The sequence below is a fragment of the Haliaeetus albicilla genome, unplaced genomic scaffold (genome assembly GCF_947461875.1).
Source record: "Haliaeetus albicilla unplaced genomic scaffold, bHalAlb1.1 scaffold_190, whole genome shotgun sequence".
In the NCBI taxonomy this organism is placed as follows: Eukaryota; Metazoa; Chordata; class Aves; order Accipitriformes; family Accipitridae; genus Haliaeetus; species Haliaeetus albicilla.
This window is the reverse complement of record NW_027212554.1, coordinates 21263-39095: the sequence shown is the minus strand read 5'-3', so window position 1 is coordinate 39095 and position 17833 is coordinate 21263. Positions and strand designations below refer to the sequence as shown.

Here is a 17833-nt window from a genome sequence, read left to right as displayed (position 1 = left end):
GGATTTTACCGGGGGGGGGGGGCCCCGGGCAGCTGCTGAGCGAAGCCCCCGGAGCGGCGGAACGGCGCGTCTCGGCCCCGCCCACCCGGCGGCCGCCTCCGCCCGGCCCCGCCCCCTCCGCGGCCCCGCCCACTCCTCCACCTCCCAGCCAAAGCCGGGCCGCGGGGAAGAGGAGGCCCCGCCCCCTCCGCCCCGCCCACCCCCGCAATGCCCCGCCCACTACGGCAGCCCCACCCACTCGCACCTGGCTGTACCACCAGGCCACGCCCACCATCCCGCAGGCCACGCCCCCTCTCTGCGTCCTCCCGTTTGGGGTCCAAGGGTTAAGGGCGGCGGGGGGGGGGGGAGATATAAAACCCCCCCGGAGGTTTTTGGGGTGCCCCCCCCCAAACAGAGGACCCCCAAAAAGGAGCCAGGAGTCCGGGCTGCCCCCCCCGGCCCCCCCACAGACAGGCAGCAAGCGGGGGGGGGTCACACAAAGGTTTATTCGCTGTCATGCCCCCCCCAGTGGGATTTTGGGGGGGGCACACAGGTTTATTCCCTGTCGTGCCCCCCCCCCCCACAGTGGGATTTTTGGGGAGGGGGGGGGCACACAGAGGTTTATTCACTGTCATGCCCCCCCCCCCCCCGGTGGGATTTTTTGGAGGGGGACACACACGACACAATATAACATCAGTCTCACCTGCCCCCGTGCCCCCCCCACCCCCTGTGCCCCCCCCTTGCCCCCCCCCTGCGTCAGGGGCTCCGGACATCATGAGGAAGAGGACGATGGGGATGATGTACATCCACTGCGGGAAAAAATTGGGGGGGGGTCACCCCCAAATACACCCCCCCCCACTGTCCTCGCCCCCAGGGGAAAATGGGGGGGCCATGGGTTTGGGGGTGGCAAGGGAAGGTGGGGGGGGCAGGAGGGGTTTGGGGGGGCCAGGAGGGGTTTGAGGGGACCCCAAGGTGGGGGGCACGGGGGGGGGATCCAGTGGATTTGGGGGGTGGGGCCATGACAAAAACTGGGGGGGGTCGGGAGCTGCCCAGGGACCCCAGATAATGTGGGGGTGCAAGGGGGGGGGGATCAGAAGGGGTTGTCCCCCCCTCAGTCTCTATCGGGTCTATATGCCCCCCCCGGCTCTACAAGCCCCCCCCCAACTCTATAGGGTCCATAGCCGCCCTCCCATGTCTATAAATTCCATATGCCCCCCCCCCCCCCCCGGGTCCATGGGGTCTATAGGGGCTGGGGGGGGGGTTTGGGGGGGGCCCAGGGGGGGCAGTTGGGGGACACAAAGGGTTTTGGGGAGCCCAGGGGGAATTGGGAGACATGGAAGGCTTTGGGGGGGGCACAGAGGAGGTTTGGGGGCCTGGAGGGTGTTGGGGGTCTTGGGGGGGTCTGGGGGGGTTGTTGGGGTTTTGGGGGGGGTCTGGGGGGGGGTTTGGGGGGGGCCACGCACATATTTGGCGAAGAAGGACTTCTGCTCCTGGGGGTTCTTGGCGCGCTGGGCTTGCTCCTGCTCCAGGTGCCGGATGAAGGCGGCCGTCTCGGGGCTGGGGGGGGGGGGGTCCGGGGGGGGGTCATGTGCACCCCAAAACCCAGCACGCCCCCCCCCCTCCCCAACCATGGGGTCCCCTCCCAATCCCAAGCTGCCCTCCCAAAACCCCAAGACCCTGAAACAGCCCCCTAAATTGTCACCCCCCCCAGCACCCAAAACTTTGGGCCCCCCCCCAAAAGGTCACTGTCGTCCCCCCCCACCCCATCCCCCTATGCCACCCCCCACAGTGTCACCTTGTGCCCCCCCCCAGGGCCACCGTGTCCCCCCCAGTGTCACCGTATCCCCCCCCCCAGGGCCACCGTGCCCCCCACAGCATGCAGAGCTCCCCAATAATGTGTGTGTCCCCCCCCAGAGTCCCTGCATGTGTCCCCCCCCACCCCGTTTCCCCCCCCCAGGCTCTCACGTGGCACCAGGAGCGGGTTGGCACGAGGCCACCGAACTGCCGGAGACCTCCAGGCGGACGTCCTCCCCCCGTGTCCCCCCACCCATGTCCCCCACGGCGTCCGTGTCGTGTCCCCCCCCGTGTCCCCACGGCATCCGTGTGTGTCCCCCCCCCAGGCTCTCACCACGAGCGTGTCGGCAGGAGGCCCACCGATCTTTTGGCGACCTCCGGCTCCCCGTCCTCCACCGCGTCCCCGTATTCCGCCACCGCCACGTGTGTCCCCCCCAGCGTGTGTGTCCGTGTCCCCCCCCGCCACGGTGCATGTGTCCCCCCCCCAGTCCGTCGACTCACGTGGCGGCGGGCAGGGGCTGCCGCAGGGCCACCGAAGTGTTGAAGAGCTCCAGGTCCACGTCCTCCACCTCCGCGCCGCGGCAGGACCCCGGCACGGCCACCACCCCCAGGGCCACCACGTTGCCGGCCACGTCCACGTGCAGCGTCAGCCGGTCCGAGAGGTGGGATTCCACAGGGCACACTGCGGGGACACGGCGGGGGGGGGGTGATGATGAGGTGGGGGGGGGACTCGGGGAAGAGGGGGACGGGGGACACGGGGGACCGAGCAGGGACACGGGGAACAGGGGACATGGGGGGACACGGGGGGACTGAGGGGTGATGCGGGGCACAGGGGACATGGGGGGACAGGGGGGACTGAGGGGGGGACATGGGGGGCACAAGGGACACGGGGGGACAGAGGGACCAAGGGGCGACGCGGGGCACAGGGGGACAAGGGACACGGGGGGACCAAGGGGGCGACGCGGGGCAGAGGGGGATGGGGGACACGGGGGACCAAGGGGGACGTGGGTTATGGAGTGACAAGGGGCAGCGAGGGGGGGACATGGGGGGCACAGGACATGGGGTGACAGAGGGGACACAGGGGGACAAGGGACAAGGGGGGATAGAGGGGACGTGGGTTATGGAGTGACAAGGGGCGGGGGGGGGACATGGGGCGATGGGGGCACAAGGGACACGGGGTGACAGAGGGGACTGAGGGGGAACACGGGGCCATGGGGGGCACAGGAGGACAAGGGACATGGGGGGGACAGAGGGGACCGAGTGGGACACGGGGCGATGGAGGGGCAGAGGGGGACAGGGGGGACCGAGGGGGGACACGGGGAACAGGGGACACGTGGGTTATGGAGTGACAAGGGGCAGCGAGGGGGGGACACAGGACATGGGTGACAGAGGGGACACGGGGGGACCAAGGGACATGGGGGGGGACAGAGGGGGGACACGGGGCGATGGAGGGGCAGAGGGGGACAGGGGACATGGGGGGACAGGGGGGACATGGGTTATGGAGCGACAAGGGGCAGCGAGGGGGGACACGGGGGGCACAGGGGGACAAGGGACATGGGGGGGACAGAGGGGACCAAGGGGGGGACATGGGATGATGGGGGGCACAGGGGGACAAGGGACACGGGGGGGACAGGGGACGTGAGTTATGGAGTGACAAGGGGCAGAGACGGGGGGGACACAGGTGATGGGGGGCACAGGGGGACAAGGGACATGGGGGGGACAGGGGGGACCAAGGGGGGACACGGGGCAATGGGGGGCACAGGGGGACAGGGGACACGGGGGGACAGAGGGGACGTGGGTTATGGAGTGACAAGGGACAGCGGGGGGGGGGACATGGGGGGCACAGGGGACAAGGGACATGGGGGACGTGGATAATGGAGTGACAAGGGGGACGAGGGGGGGACATGGGGCACAGGGGGGACAAGGGACACGGGGGGACACGGGGGACGTGGGTTATGGAGTGACAAGGGGCAGCGAGGGGGGGACACGGGGGGACACGGGACATGGGGTGACAGAGGGGACACAGGGGGGACCAAGGGGGGGGACATGGGGTGACGGGGGGACAAGGGACACGGGGGGACAGGGGGGACGTGGGTTATGGAGTGACCAGGGGCAGAGGGGGGGGACACATGGGGCAATGGGGGGCACAAGGGACACAGGGGACCAAGGGGGGACACGGGGCGATGGGGGGCACAGGGGGACAAGGGACACGGGGGGGACGGAAGGGACTGAGGGGGGACACGGGGCGATGGGGGGGCAGAGGGGACGTGGGTTATGGAGTGACAAGGGGCAGAGAGGGGGGGACACAGGGGGACACGGGACACGGGGTGACAGAGGGGACCAAGGGGGGGACACAGGGTGATGGGGGGCACAGGGGGACAAAGGACACGGGGGGGACAGAGGGGGGACGCAGGGTGATGGGGGGGCAGAAAGGGGGGACACAGGGACATGGGGGGGCAGCAATGGGGGGTGGTGGGCACCAAGGCGGGGGGGGGCAAGGTGACAGGGGACACCAAGGAGCGGGGACAGGACCTGGGGACACCCGGGGGGACAATAGCGGGGTGCGGGGTGTCCAGGCAAGGGGAGGGGGGGGGCAGTGGGGTGCTGGGGGGGCAACAGTGGAACATGGAGGGTGGGGGGGGGGCCCCGGGGTGAACTGTGGGCTCGGGGGACATCAGGGGACAAGAACGGGGGGGCAGATGGGTGTGGGGGGGGTGGCAGCGGAATTGGGGGTCCCAGGGAGCCCCCCCTGGTGGGGGGGGGGGTGGGGGGGGGGGCCGCCCCCCCACTTACCGCCCGGACGAAGGAGGTGACGTACTCGGTGCCGCTCTCCTCCCCGGGGGCCGGGGGCTTACGGGGGATCCGCACCCGGTACAGCCCGTCCCGAGCCGCCACCTCCTGCGACAGCGGAGAGGGGACAACAAGGACAGTGTCACCCCCCCCCCCCAGAACCCCTTCGCTGCCCCCCACCCCCCAAAAAAAACCCCCCCCTCTCGGCACTGACCCGCAGCTGGTTGCGCTCGTCCTCGCTGAGCTGCTTTTGGGCGAGCGTCAGGGTGGGCTCGGGGCCGGGGGTCCAGGCCAGCGTCCCCCGCTTGCGGAATCGGGGGGTGTCATCTAAGGGGGGGGGGGGGCCACACAGAAGCGTTGGGGAGCGTTTCGGTGTCGTCCCCCCCCCAAAAAAAACTTACCCAGCTCGAAGGAGTGCTCAGGGTCAGGGTGAGAGCGCAGGTCTCGGTGTCACGGCCCTCGCCGGGCTTGGGGGGGGGGGGACACACGGGGGGGGGGGGACATTGGGGACACGTTGGGGGACATTGGGGACACGGGGGGGGGCAGAGCCTCCCATAGGGGACCCCAGAATGGGGACACCCCCCTTGGGAGGGGACCCAGGGGGCTGCGATAGGGACCCCCCCCCCCAACCCCAGGCAGGGGACCCAGGTGTCCAGGATGGGGGGGACACGACACTTCTACCCTCATGAATATTAATGAGCTAGCCAAAACTAGTGCCCGCCCTTCGGGAATATTAACGAGAAGGGGTGCTGACAGTGGTAATGGCTATCTGCCATGAATATTAATGAGCTGCGGTCGTTAATAGCCTCCCGCTCATGAATATTAATGAGCCGCCAGAGGGTACTGCCTGCTGTCTCAGAAGTATTACCAGGGCAGGGCAGTGCCCGCCCCTCCTGAATATTAATGACCTGTCACTCCAAAAGCCTCACTCTCTCATGAATGTTAATGAGCACCTGCCAGTCCATCTCCCTAATGAATATTAACGAGCTAAAGCCTACCCTCTCATTCATACAAGCCACCGTGGGGCAGTGCCCTCCCCCCTCTTGAATATTAATGAGACACCACCCAACAGAGCCCCCCTCCCTCATTAAAATTAATGACCCAACACCGCACAGACCCCCCCCCCCCCTTACGAACATCAACGAAAGGGGCTCAGGACCCCCCCCCCCCCCCCCCCAAAAAAACCAGCCTCCCCTCATGACTATTAACCTCTGAGAAACCCCGCCCCCCTCATGAATATTCACACCCCGCCCGCCGGCAGGGCCCAACTCCCGTCCCCGGGACCCCCGTCCCCGGGACCCCCCGTCCCCTCCGCTCACCCGTAACCCGAGGCCTCCCCGGCAGCTCCCGCCGCCCCCAAGGCCGCCTCGGCCGCCGCCGCCGCCAAAGAGCGTCAAGGCCAGAACCGGGGCCTCCCGCCGCGCCGCCATCTTGGCAGCGCGGAGGACGACGGGGACGGCGGCGGCGCGGGGGACGACGGGACGGTGGCGGAGAGAGGGGGCGGGGTGTGCGGGGAAAGGGGCGGGGTGTGCGGGGAAAGGGGAGGGGTGTGTGGGGAAAGGGGGCGGGGTAAGTGGGGAAAGGGGAGGGGTGTGTGAGAAAGGGGGCGGGGTGTGTGGGGAAAGGGGAGGGGTATGTGGGAAGGGGGCGTGGTCCGTGGGGGGAAGGGGCGGGGAAGAGGGGGCGGGGCTGCCGCGCGCCGTTCCCGCCCCCGCAGGGCCGTGGAGCGGGAAAGCCGCGGGCGCCATCTTGAGGCGTCTCGGCGCCATCTTGAGCGGCGGAGGCCGGGGGGCTTTTCACACCCCGCCCCCCCCCCCCCTTCCTGCTCGGTATGGGCCGGTTGTGGCGCTGCTTGGCCCAGGGGGAGTACGGGGAGCTGCGGGATTGCCCGCTTTTCGAGAGCGACTTCCTGCAGGTGAGGGGAGGCCCCGTGTGTCCCCCCCAGGCCTCTGTCCCCTCAGCCACGGGCCCGTGTTCCCCCGCCGTGTCCCCTCAGCCCACGGCCCCGTGTGTGTCTGGCCCCAGTGTCCCCTCAGCCATGGCCCTGTGTGTCCCCCCCAGGCCTCTGTCCCCTCAGCCACAGCCCCGTGTCACCCCCAGACTTGTGTCCCCTCAGCCACGGCCCCCTGTCCCCCCCACCGTGTCCCCTCAGCCATGGCCTCGTGTGTGTCTGTCCCCTGTGTCCCCCCCAGCCCGTATCCCCTCAGCCACAGCCCCATCTTTCCTCCCATGTCCCCTCAGCAACAGTCCATGTGTGTCCCCAGCCTTGTGTCCCCTCAACCACAGCCCTGTGTCCCCCCCAGCCTTGTGTCCCCTCAACCACAGCCCTGTGTGTCCCCCCCCGTGTCCCCCCCATGTCCCCTCAGCCTTGTGTCCCCTCAACCACGGCCCCGTGTCCCCCCTGGTGTCCCCTCGGCCACAGCCCTGTGTCCCCCCCCCAGCTTTGTGTCCCCTCAACCACAGCCCTGTGTCCCCCCCGGTGTCCCCTCAGCCACAGCCCTGTGTCCCCCCCAGCCCGTGTCCCCTCAACCATGGCCCCGTGTCCCCCCCCATGTCCCCCGCATGTCCCTCAGCCTTGTGTCCCCTCAACCATGGCCCTGTGTCCCCCCCGGTGTCCCCTCAGCCACAGCCCTGTGTCCCCCCCAGCCCGTGTCCCCCCCTCCACAGCCCCATTCACCCCCCATCTTCCTTCCCCCCCCAGCCACAACCCCCCAAGACCCCCCCATCCCCACCTGCCCCTTTTCTCCCCCCACCATCAACCCCCTCACCCTTTAACCCCCACCCCCTGCCCGCGTCCCCCCTCCTAACCAGGTCCCTGTGTGTGTGTCCCCCACAGGTGACGCGGAGCGGCGAGGCGGCCAGCCGGTGACGGTGGGCATCGCCGCCACCAGCCCCCTCCTCCCGCTCCCCGACCTCATGCTGCTGGCGCGGCCGGTGCCGGCGTCACCCCCCGACACCGAGGAGCTCCAGCTGTTCGGGTGAGCCCCCTTATTCCCACCCCAGCACCCCAATGTTGTGACACCCCCCCCCCCCCCCGACAGTCTCTATCTCCCCGCCAGGCTGTTGCCGCTGTCCTGCGTCCGTCTGTCCCTGCACAGCCGCCGGCGTCACCAGCTGCGGGCACGCCTGGTCACCGGTCGCACCTTCTACCTCCAGCTCCTGGCGTCGCCCCGACGCCTCCATCACCTCTTCGCACGATGGATCCGGCTCCTCTTCCTCCTCCGGGATCCCGGTTTGTGCCCCACGGGATCCCCGGTCCCTCGGGGACTCCCTGGGGTGGTGGGGGACCCCCAGGACCCCCCTGGGGATGGGGTGGAGCTGTGAGAGGTGGTGTCAGCCCCCCCCAATAAAAGGTGGAAGGGAGACGGTGTCACGCCGCCGTGCTGTGACCAGCCCTGCCGTGACCCCCAGGAAGGACAGACGGACATGAGGGGGGTGCAGCCGGTGGGTCACCCCACTCTTTACCCCTCTCCACCAGTCTGGGGACCCCCAGGAAGGACAAATAGACATGGGGGGGTGCAGCCGGTGGGTCACCCCACTCTTTACCCCTCTCCACCAGTCTGGGGACCCCCAGGAAGGACAAACAGACATGGGGGGTTGCAGCCGGTGGGTCACCCCCATTGTCACCCCTCTCCACCAGTCTGGGGACCCCCAGGAAGGACAAACAGATGGGGGGGGTGCAGCTGGTGGGTCACCCCCCATTGTCACCCCTCTCCACCAGTCTGGGGACCCCCAGGAACGACAAACAGACATGGGGGGTGCAGTTGGTGGGTGACCCCACTCTTTACCCCTCTCCCTCATTCTGGGGACCCCCAGGAAGGACAAACAGACATGGGGGGGTGCAGCTGGTGGGTCGCCCCACTCTTTACCTCTCCTCCTCATTCTGGGGACCCCCGGGAAGGACAGACGGACATGGGGGGGGGTGCAGCCGGTGGGTCACCCCCATTGTCACTCCTCTCCTGGTGTTCTGGGGACCCCCAGTCCATCAGTAGCCCCCCAGTAAGGACAGATGGACACAGGAGAGTGCAGCCAGTGGGTGACCCCCCCCTCCAGCCCCAGGCCCCCCCCCCAAAAAGGACAGACGGACACAGCCGGGTGCAACCAGGAGCTGGGGGCTCCGTTTATTCCTGGGGGGGCACCTCTGCCCATATCCTCCGGCCCTGGGGGTGGGGGGGGAGAGGTGTCACAGGGGGTGCTGCACACCCAAAATTAAACAACCACCCCCCCAAATTAACCCCCCCACCCCCTCAAAATTAAACATATGCTCCCCCAAAATAAGACACCCTCCCAGTTAAACACAGCCACCTCAATTAAACCCAGGCTCCCCAATTAACCACCCGCACTCCAAATTAAACACTCACCCCCAAAATTAAACGCCCTCCAATTAAGCCACCCCCAAAAAGCCCCACACCCCCAAAGCCCCCCCCCCCAAATCACACCCGCACCCCACTCACCATCCTGCCTTGCCATTGCCTTCACTGGGGCACTGCACAGGGAGAGATGTGTTGGGGGGGCTGCCGGCACCCCCCAAGACCCTAGGGTGCCCCCCCCAGGTATCAGGGACCCCCCCCCGGTATCAGGACCCCCCCGTATCTCCACCTTGCACTCCATGAGCGCTTCCCGCAGCTCATTAATGGCACCACTGCCCCCCTCCCAAGATCCTGGGGTGCCCCCCGAGACCCCAGTGTGCCCCCCCCAAGATATCAGGGACCCCCCCCCAGATATCAGGGATCCCCCCCGATATCAGGGACCCCCCCCACCCCCCCATATCCCCACCTTGCACTCTGTGAGCTCTTCTCGCAGCTCATTAATGGCACCACTGCCCCCCCTCCCAAGATCCTGGGGTGCCCCCCAGACCCCAGGGTGCCCCCCCAAGATATCAGGGACCCCCCAGATATCAGGGACCCCTCCCCCGATATCAGAGACCCCCCACACCCCCCCCGTATCCCCACCTTGCACTCCGTGAGCGCTTCCCGCAGCTCATGAATGGCACCGCTGCCCCCCTCCCAAGATCCTGGGGTCCCCCCCGAGACCCCAGGGTGCCCCCCCAAGATATCAGAGGACCCCCCCAAGATATTGGGGACCCCCCCCCTCACCCCGTATCTCCAGCTTGCACTCGGTGAGTGCCTCCCCCAGCTCGTTGACGGCCCGGCAGCCGTAGACGCCGCCGTCGAAGGGCCCGGGCTTGCGGATGTGGAGGGTCAGGACCCCCTGGCTGTGGCGGGCCAGGAACCGGGGGTCCTCGCCGATGGCAACCTGGTTCTTCAGCCACACCACCTTCGGCTTTGGGGGGGGGAGCAAAGTTAGGGACCCCAAAATGCACCCCAACCCCCCCCCCCACGCCTTGTGCTGCATCTGTACTACCTTGGGCTGGGGGGGGACAACGTTAGGGCACCCCAAAAATACCCTCCCCAGACCCCCAAACTTTTTTCTTCATCCCCACCACCTTGGGCTGGGGGGGGGCAGTTAAGGGTACCCCAAATTTCCGCCCCCCCCACCTTGGGGTGCCCGCGCACGGCGCAGTTGAGGGCTGTGGTGTAGCCGGCGACGGCGCTGCGATCCACCAGCGGGGTCAGGAATTGGGGCGCTGAGCGGAAGTCGTGCTCCTGGAACTTGGGGGGTTTCAGCGTCAGGCCTGGGGGGGGGGGGGGGGGGATGACAGACACACGTCCTGAGTTGGGGACCCCCTGGACACCCCTAAAATGCTGGGGGGGGACCCAGGTGTCTGGGGTGCAGGGGCAGGGAGGGAGCTGGTGGTCCCCCACGGCTGCTCCCCCTCGTTGGGCTCCCAGAGATGGGGGGGTAGGTGGCACCCCAAAAACCCAAGGGGAGCCAGATATTTGGGGTGCCCCCCCAAAACCAGGAGGGGACCCGAGCATCCAGGTGGCCCCCCACAATCCCAAGGGTAGCCAGGCATCTGGGCAGCCCCCCCAAAACCAGGAGGGGACCCACACCTCCAGGCCAGCCTTCCCCAGAATTAGGGGGGACCCCAAAACCAGGAGGGGACCCACACCTCCAGGCCAGCCCTCCCCAGAATTTGGGGGAACCCCAAAACCAGGAGGGGACCCACACCTCCAGGCCAGCCCTCCCCAGAATTAGGGGGGACCCCAAAACCAGGAGGGGACCCACACCTCCAGGCCAGCCCTCCCCAGAATTAGGGGGGACCCCAAAACCAGGAGGGGACCCACACCTCCAGGCCAGCCCTCCCCAGAATTAGGGGGGACCCCAAAACCAGGAGGGGACCCACACCTCCAGGCCAGCCCTCCCCAGAATTAGGGGGGACCCCAAAACCAGGAGGGGACCCACACCTCCAGGCCAGCCCTCCCCAGAATTAGGGGGGACCCAGGTATCCAGGCAGCCCCCCAAAACCAGGAGGGGACCCACACCTCCCAGCCAGCCCTCCCCAGAATTAGGGGGGACCCAGGTATCCAGGCAGCCCCCCAAAACCAGGAGGGGACCCACACCTGCAGGCCAGCCTTCCCCAGAATTTGGGGGACCCTGGTGTCTGGGGTGCCCCCCCAAAACCAGGAGGGAACCCAGGCATCGGTGTCACCCCCACCCAGACAAGCAGAGACCCCGGTACCCAGGCTGCACCCCCAAACCCAGACGGGGACCCACAAGTCCGGCCTGCCCCCCCCCCCCCAGCCAAGGCGGGGGGGGTCCCAGGCATCCACCAGCCCCCCCCCAAACTCCCTGGGGTGTCCCCCCCCGGTGTGAGGGACCTGCTTTGGGGATGATGGCGGTGTTGGTGGAGAGGCTGGGGGTCTCGCTGCTGCCGCACTGGTTCTCGCTGTACACCCGGAACAGGTACTCGTTGCCCATCACCAGCTCCGACACCGTGCAACGGGGCAGCCGGTTGTGCTCGTACACCGTGAACCACTCCTGGGGGGGGTACGGGGGGGGGCTTGGGGGGGCAGCTGGGGGGTTTGGGGGGCAGCTGGGGCTCTTGGGGGGCAGTTAGGGGATTTGGGGGGGCAGATAGGGACTTTTTGGGGCAGCAGGGTGACTGGTTGTGCTTGCACACCATGAACCACTACTGGGGGGAGGTTATGGGGGGCTTGGGGGGGCTCCCGGGGGGCTGGGGGGGGCAGGTAGGGGGCTTGGGGGGCAGATGGGGCTCTTAGGGGGCAGGAAGGAGCTTTGGGGGGGCAGGTAGGGCCTTTGGGGGGGCAGGTAGGGACTTTTTGGGGCAGCAGGACAGCTGGTTGTGCTCGTACACGGTGAACCACTCCTGGGGGGGGGTTACGGGGGGGCTTGGGGCGGCAGCCGGGGGGTTTGGGGGGCAGGTAGGGGCTTTGGGGGGCAGCAGGGAGGCCGGTTGGGCTCGTACACTGTGAACTACTCTTAGAGTGGGGGGCTTGGGGGGGCAGCAAGGGAGCTGGGGGGGCTCCCAGGGGGCTGGGGGGGCAGGTGGGGGGCTCTTGGGGGGGCAGATGGGGTTCTTAGGGGGCAGATAGGGGATTTGGGGGGGCAGGTAGGGGCTTTGGGGGGCAGATAGGGGCTTTTTGGGGCAGTGGGGTGGCTGGTTGTGCTCGTATACCGTGAACCACTTCTGGGGGGGGGGTTATGGGGGGCTTGGGGGGGCTCCCAGGGGGCTGGGGGGGCAGGTGGGGGCTCTTGGGGGGCAGATGGGGCTCTTAGGGGGCAGGTAGGGGCTTTTTGGGGCAGTGGGGCAGCTGGTTGTGCTCATACACTGTGACCCACTCCTGGGGGGGTTGCGGGGGGCTTGGGGGGGCAGCCAGGGGGCGGGGGGGGCAGTTAGGGGCTGGGGGGGCAGGTAGGGGGCTCTTGGGGGGCAGATGGGGTTCTTGGGGGGCAGATGGGGTCGGGGGGAGCAGGCAGGGGGATGAGGGACAGAAAACAACTGGGGGGGCTGTTAAGGGGACAGTGGGGGCCGGGGGCCAGTTGAGAGGGCAGTTGGGGGGCAGGGGGGCAGTTAGGGGGCTGGGGGGGCACTTTGGGGGGAATTAGGGGGCTGGGGGGGCACTTAGGGGGGAATTAGGGGCTGGGGGGGCACTTAGGGGGCAGTTGGGGGGCACTGAGGGGGCTGAAGGGACAGTGAGGGGGCACTTGAGGGGCAGTGAGGGGGCAGTTGGGGGTCCGTGGGGGGGCACTTAGGGGGCAGTTGGGGGTCCTGGGGGGGGCAGTTTTGGGGGCAGCAGGGGCCAGGCCCCCCCCTCACCATGGTTTTCTTGTCGGCCTTCTGCACGGTGTAGCCGGTGATCTCGGAGTTGCCGTCGTCCTGGGGGGGCTCCCACTCCAGCAGCGCGTTAAAACCCCACACGTCCTTCACCTGCACCGCCCGGGGGGGGCCCGGCCGCTCTGGGGGGGGGGGGGGGGGGCAGCCGTCATCCCGTGACCCCCCCCCAGCACCCCCCAAAAGCCCCCCCAGCCCCCCCAACACCCCAGATACCCCCCAAACCCCCCCAGCCCCCCAACAGCCCCCCAACAGCCCAGATACCCCCCCACGATCCCCCAACATCCCCCCCAACACCCTCCCACAGCCTCGCAAACAATCCCAACAATGCCCACAGCCTCCCAGTACTCCCAGTACAGCCCATCTCAGTGCTCCCAGTACACCCAGTCCCGGTACAGGCCATCCCAGTGCTCCCAGTGCCCATTGACGATATGCAATGGGAATGCTCTTCACATTCCCAACCTGCCTCGCACCCACTCGTGCCAGCCTGGCTCCTCCATCCCAGTGCTCCCAGCATTCCCAGTTCCAGTGCTCCCAGGACACCCAGTCCCAGTACAGCCCATCCCAGTGCTCCCAGTGCCCATTGATGACCCGCAATGGGAACGCCCTCCACGTTCCCAACCTGCCTCGCACCCAGTGGTGCCGACCCAGCTCCTCCATCCCAGTGCTCCCAGTTCCAGTGCTCCCAGGACACCCAGTCCCAGTGCTCCCAGGACACCCAGTCCCAGTACAGCCCATCCCAGTGCTCCCAGTGCCCATTGACGACACGCAATGGGAACGCCCTCCGTGTTCCCAACCTGCCTCGCACGCAGTGCTGCCGACCCAGCTCCTCCATCCCAGTGCTCCCAGTCCCAGTGCTCCCAGTGCCCATTGACAACGTGCAATGGGAATACCCTCCGCGTTCCCAACCTGCCTCGCACCCAGTGGTGCTGGCCCAGCTCCTCCGTCCCAGTGCTCCCAGTGTTCCCACTACACTCTGTCCCAGTGCTCCCAGGACACCCAGTCCCAGTACTCCCAGGACACCCAGTCCCAGTGCTCCCAGGACACCCAGTCCCAGTACTCCCAGTGCCCATTGATGACGTGCAATGGGAACGCCCTCTGTGTTCCCAACCTGCCTCGCACCCAGTGGTGCTGGCCCAGCTCCTCCGTCCCAGTGCTCCCAGTGTTCCCACTACACTCTGTCCCAGTGCTCCCAGGACACCCAGTCCCAGTGCACCCAGTATAGCCCATCCCAGTGCTCCCAGTGCCCATTGACGACATGCAATGGGAACGCCCTCTGTGTTCCCAATCTGCCTCGCACCCAGTTGTGCCGGCCCAGCTCCTCCGTCCCAGTACTCCCAGTGTTCCCAGTTCCAGTGCTCCCAAGACACCCAGTCCCAGTGCTCCCAGTGCCCATTGACAACGTGCAATGGGAATACCCTCCGCGTTCCCAACCTGCCTCGCACCCAGTGGTGCTGGCCCAGCTCCTCTGTCCCAGTGCTCCCAGTGTTCCCACTACACTCTGTCCCAGTGCTCCCAGGACACCCAGTCCCAGTACTCCCAGGACACCCAGTCCCAGTGCTCCCAGGACACCCAGTCCCAGTACTCCCAGTGCCCATTGATGACGTGCAATGGGAACGCCCTCTGTGTTCCCAACCTGCCTCGCACCCAGTGGTGCTGGCCCAGCTCCTCCGTCCCAGTGCTCCCAGTGTTCCCACTACACTCTGTCCCAGTGCTCCCAGGACACCCAGTCCCAGTGCACCCAGTATAGCCCATCCCAGTGCTCCCAGTGCCCATTGACAACGTGCAATGGGAATACCCTCCGCGTTCCCAACCTGCCCCGCACCCAGCGGTGCTGGCCCAGCTCCTCCGTCCCAGTGCTCCCAGTGTTCCCACTACACTCTGTCCCAGTGCTCCCAGGACACCCAGTCCCAGTGCTCCCAGGACACACAGTCCCAGTGCACCCAGTATAGCCCATCCCAGTGCTCCCAGTGCCCATTGACGACATGCAATGGGAACGCCCTCTGCGTTCCCAATCTGCCTCGCACCCAGTGGTGCTGGCCCAGCTCCTCCGTCCCAGTACTCCCAGTGTTCCCAGTTCCAGTGCTCCCAGGACACCCAGTCCCAGTGCTCCCAGGACACCCAGTCCCAGTACAGCCCATCCCAGTGCTCCCAGTGCCCATTGACGACCCGCAATGGGAACGCCCTCCACGTTCCCAACCTGCCTCGCACCCAGTGGTGCCGACCCAGCTCCTCCATCCCAGTGCTCCCAGTTCCAGTGCTCCCAGGACACCCAGTCCCAGTGCTCCCAGGACACCCAGTCCCAGTACAGCCCATCCCAGTGCTCCCAGTGCCCATTGACGACACGCAATGGGAACGCCCTCCGTGTTCCCAACCTGCCTCGCACGCAGTGCTGCCGACCCAGCTCCTCCATCCCAGTGCTCCCAGTCCCAGTGCTCCCAGTGCCCATTGACAACGTGCAATGGGAATACCCTCCGCGTTCCCAACCTGCCCCGCACCCAGTGGTGCTGGCCCAGCTCCTCCGTCCCAGTGCTCCCAGTGTTCCCACTACACTCTGTCCCAGTGCTCCCAGGACACCCAGTCCCAGTACTCCCAGGACACCCAGTCCCAGTGCTCCCAGGACACCCAGTCCCAGTACTCCCAGTGCCCATTGATGACGTGCAATGGGAACGCCCTCTGTGTTCCCAACCTGCCTCGCACCCAGTGGTGCTGGCCCAGCTCCTCCGTCCCAGTGCTCCCAGTGTTCCCACTACACTCTGTCCCAGTGCTCCCAGGACACCCAGTCCCAGTGCACCCAGTATAGCCCATCCCAGTGCTCCCAGTGCCCATTGACGACATGCAATGGGAACGCCCTCTGTGTTCCCAATCTGCCTCGCACCCAGTTGTGCCGGCCCAGCTCCTCCGTCCCAGTACTCCCAGTGTTCCCAGTTCCAGTGCTCCCAAGACACCCAGTCCCAGTGCTCCCAGGACACCCAGTCCCAGTACAGCCCATCCCAGTGCTCCCAGTGCCCATTGACGACCCGCAATGGGAACGCCCTCCACGTTCCCAACCTGCCTCGCACCCAGCGATGCCGGCCCAACTCCTCCATCGTATCGCTCCCATCCCCTCCCCGTGCTCCCAGTGCTCCCAGTACACCCAGTGCTCGCAGCGCAGCCCCGGCCGGCGCCCACCGATGATGCGGAGGCACAGGGTGGCCGTGTCCTCCATGTTCTCGATCTGCAGGCGCAGCTGGTACGGTCCCGAGTGGTTCCGCGTGGCCGCCCGGATGAAGAAGACGGTGTCCGTGTCGGAGTTGCGGATGTGGATGTCCTCCCCCAGCGGCTGGCCCTCCTTCGTCCACATCACCTGCGGACGCGGCTTCCCCTACGGAGAGGTCAGCGGGGGGGCTCATCAGTGGCGCTGTGGGGCTGCCCTATAGCGCTGTGGGGCTGGCGGCTGCCCCCGTAGTGCCGTGGGGCTGTGGGTTCTCCCTGTGGAGCTGTGGGGCTGCGAGTTCTCCCCATGGCACTACGGCACTGGTGGCTTTCCCTATAGTAGTGTGGGGCTGATGGCTGCCCCTATAGTGCTGTGGGGCTGTGAGTTCCCCCTATGGGGCTATGGGGCTGCTGGATCCCCTATAGCACTGTGGGGCTGTGAGTTCTCCCTATAGCACTGTGGGGCTGCTGGATCCCCTATAGCACTGTGGGGCTGTGAGTTCTCCCTATGGGGCTATGGGGCTGCTGGATCCCCTATAGCACTGTGGGGCTGTGAGTTCTCCCTATAGCACTGTGGGGCTGCCGGCTTCCCCCTATAGCACCATGGGGCTGTGAGTTCTCCCTATGGGGCTATGGGGCTGCCAGCTGCCCCTATAGCACCATGGGGCTGTGAGTTTACCCTCTGGTGCTATGGGGCTGTGACCTTCCCCTATAGCACCATTGGGCTGCCGGCTTCCCCCTATAGTGCCGTGGGGCTGTGAGTTCTTCCTATGGGGCTATGGGGCTGCCAGCTGCCCCTATAGCACCATGGGGCTGTGAGTTTACCCTCTGGTGCTATGGGGCTGCGACCTGCCCCTATAGCACCATGGGGCTGCCGGCTGCCCCCTATAGTGCCGTGGGGCTGTGAGTTCTTCCTATGGGGCTATGGGGCTGCCGGCTGCCCCCTATAGTGCCGTGGGGCTGTGAGTTCTTCCTATGGGGCTATGGGGCTGCTGGATCCCCTATAGCACTGTGGGGCTGTGAGTTCTCCCTATAGCACTGTGGGGCTGCTGGCTTCCCCCTATAGCACCATGGGGCTGTAAGTTTACCCTATGGTGCTACGGGGCTGTGACCTTCCCCTATAGCACCGTGGGGCCATGAGTTCCCCCTGTGGGGCTACGGGGCTGTGACCCTGCCCTATAGCACCGTGGGGCCCGCCGCCGTGGGGCAGCCCCCCCCTCCAAGCCCCTCACCTGGAAGGGGATGACGAGGTTGACCTGCTCTCCCACCTTCCTGACGTAAGTCTGCCGCAGCTGCCGGGGCAGCCGGATTTTGGGGCGCTCTGCCGGAGAGGGGGACACACACACACACATACACACAAGCAAATAGAGAGGAACCGTGGGGCGGAGGAAAGCCCTGGGGGGGCTGCCCCACACCTCTCACCCCCCCCCCCATTTCTCCGCCCCACAGCCACCCACCCACGATTTCACGGATGGTGACGGGCTGGGCCAGCGTAGCCGGGGGGCTCTTGCCGGCGATGTTGACCCCGATGACGCGGAAAAGCAGCTTCTCCCCCGTGGGTAGCCCCCGCACCGTGAAACCGCAGCGCTCCACCAGCTCCGTGTTGGCCGGGATCCACTCGTCCGCTGGTATGGGGGGGCGGCGGGCGGGGGGAGAAGTTGGGGGGCAGGCGGGTTTTTGGGGTTACGGGGCGTTGGGGGGTATGGGGTTGGGGGAAAGGGTTGGGGGGCGTGGGGTTGGGGGTGGTATGGGGTTGGGGAGCAAGGGGGCATGGGGTTGGGGGTGAGGGTCGGGGGGGAAATGGGGCATGGGGTCAGGGGCAGTGGGGTTGGGGGGCAAGGGGTTGGGGGGGTGAGGGTTGGGGGGCAATGGGGCATG

The 17833-nt window shown here is 67.1% G+C and overlaps 3 protein-coding genes across 3 annotated transcripts in view; 1 reads left to right on the top strand and 2 right to left on the bottom strand.

Moving 5' to 3' along the window:
- Positions 1-451: 451 nt before the first annotated feature.
- EMC10 (ER membrane protein complex subunit 10) lies at positions 452-5993 on the bottom strand (the record flags this gene model as incomplete). Its single annotated transcript, XM_069778053.1, is given in 8 exon segments — positions 452-788; positions 1443-1536; positions 2275-2455; positions 4563-4671; positions 4778-4890; positions 4965-4985; positions 4988-5030; positions 5883-5993. Coding segments are annotated over 8 exon segments (1009 nt in total), but the record flags the coding sequence as incomplete, so codon positions are not given.
- Positions 5994-6336: 343 nt separating this feature from the next.
- GARIN5A (golgi associated RAB2 interactor 5A) lies at positions 6337-7926 on the top strand. The gene is given in 4 exon segments (XM_069778052.1): positions 6337-6478; positions 7400-7424; positions 7427-7541; positions 7623-7926. Coding segments are annotated over 4 exon segments (489 nt in total). The 5' UTR covers positions 6337-6394; the 3' UTR covers positions 7888-7926.
- A 1681-nt stretch (positions 7927-9607) lies between these two features.
- Positions 9608-17833, bottom strand: part of MYBPC2 (myosin binding protein C2) — a gene marked incomplete at its 5' end in the record, with an annotated part of 28432 nt that continues 20206 nt past the window's right edge. The window contains 7 exon segments of the mRNA XM_069778051.1: positions 9608-9846; positions 10062-10198; positions 11286-11445; positions 12746-12885; positions 15932-16124; positions 17188-17276; positions 17413-17580. Of these exon segments, the coding sequence (XP_069634152.1) occupies positions 9619-9846; positions 10062-10198; positions 11286-11445; positions 12746-12885; positions 15932-16124; positions 17188-17276; positions 17413-17580 (1115 nt within the window).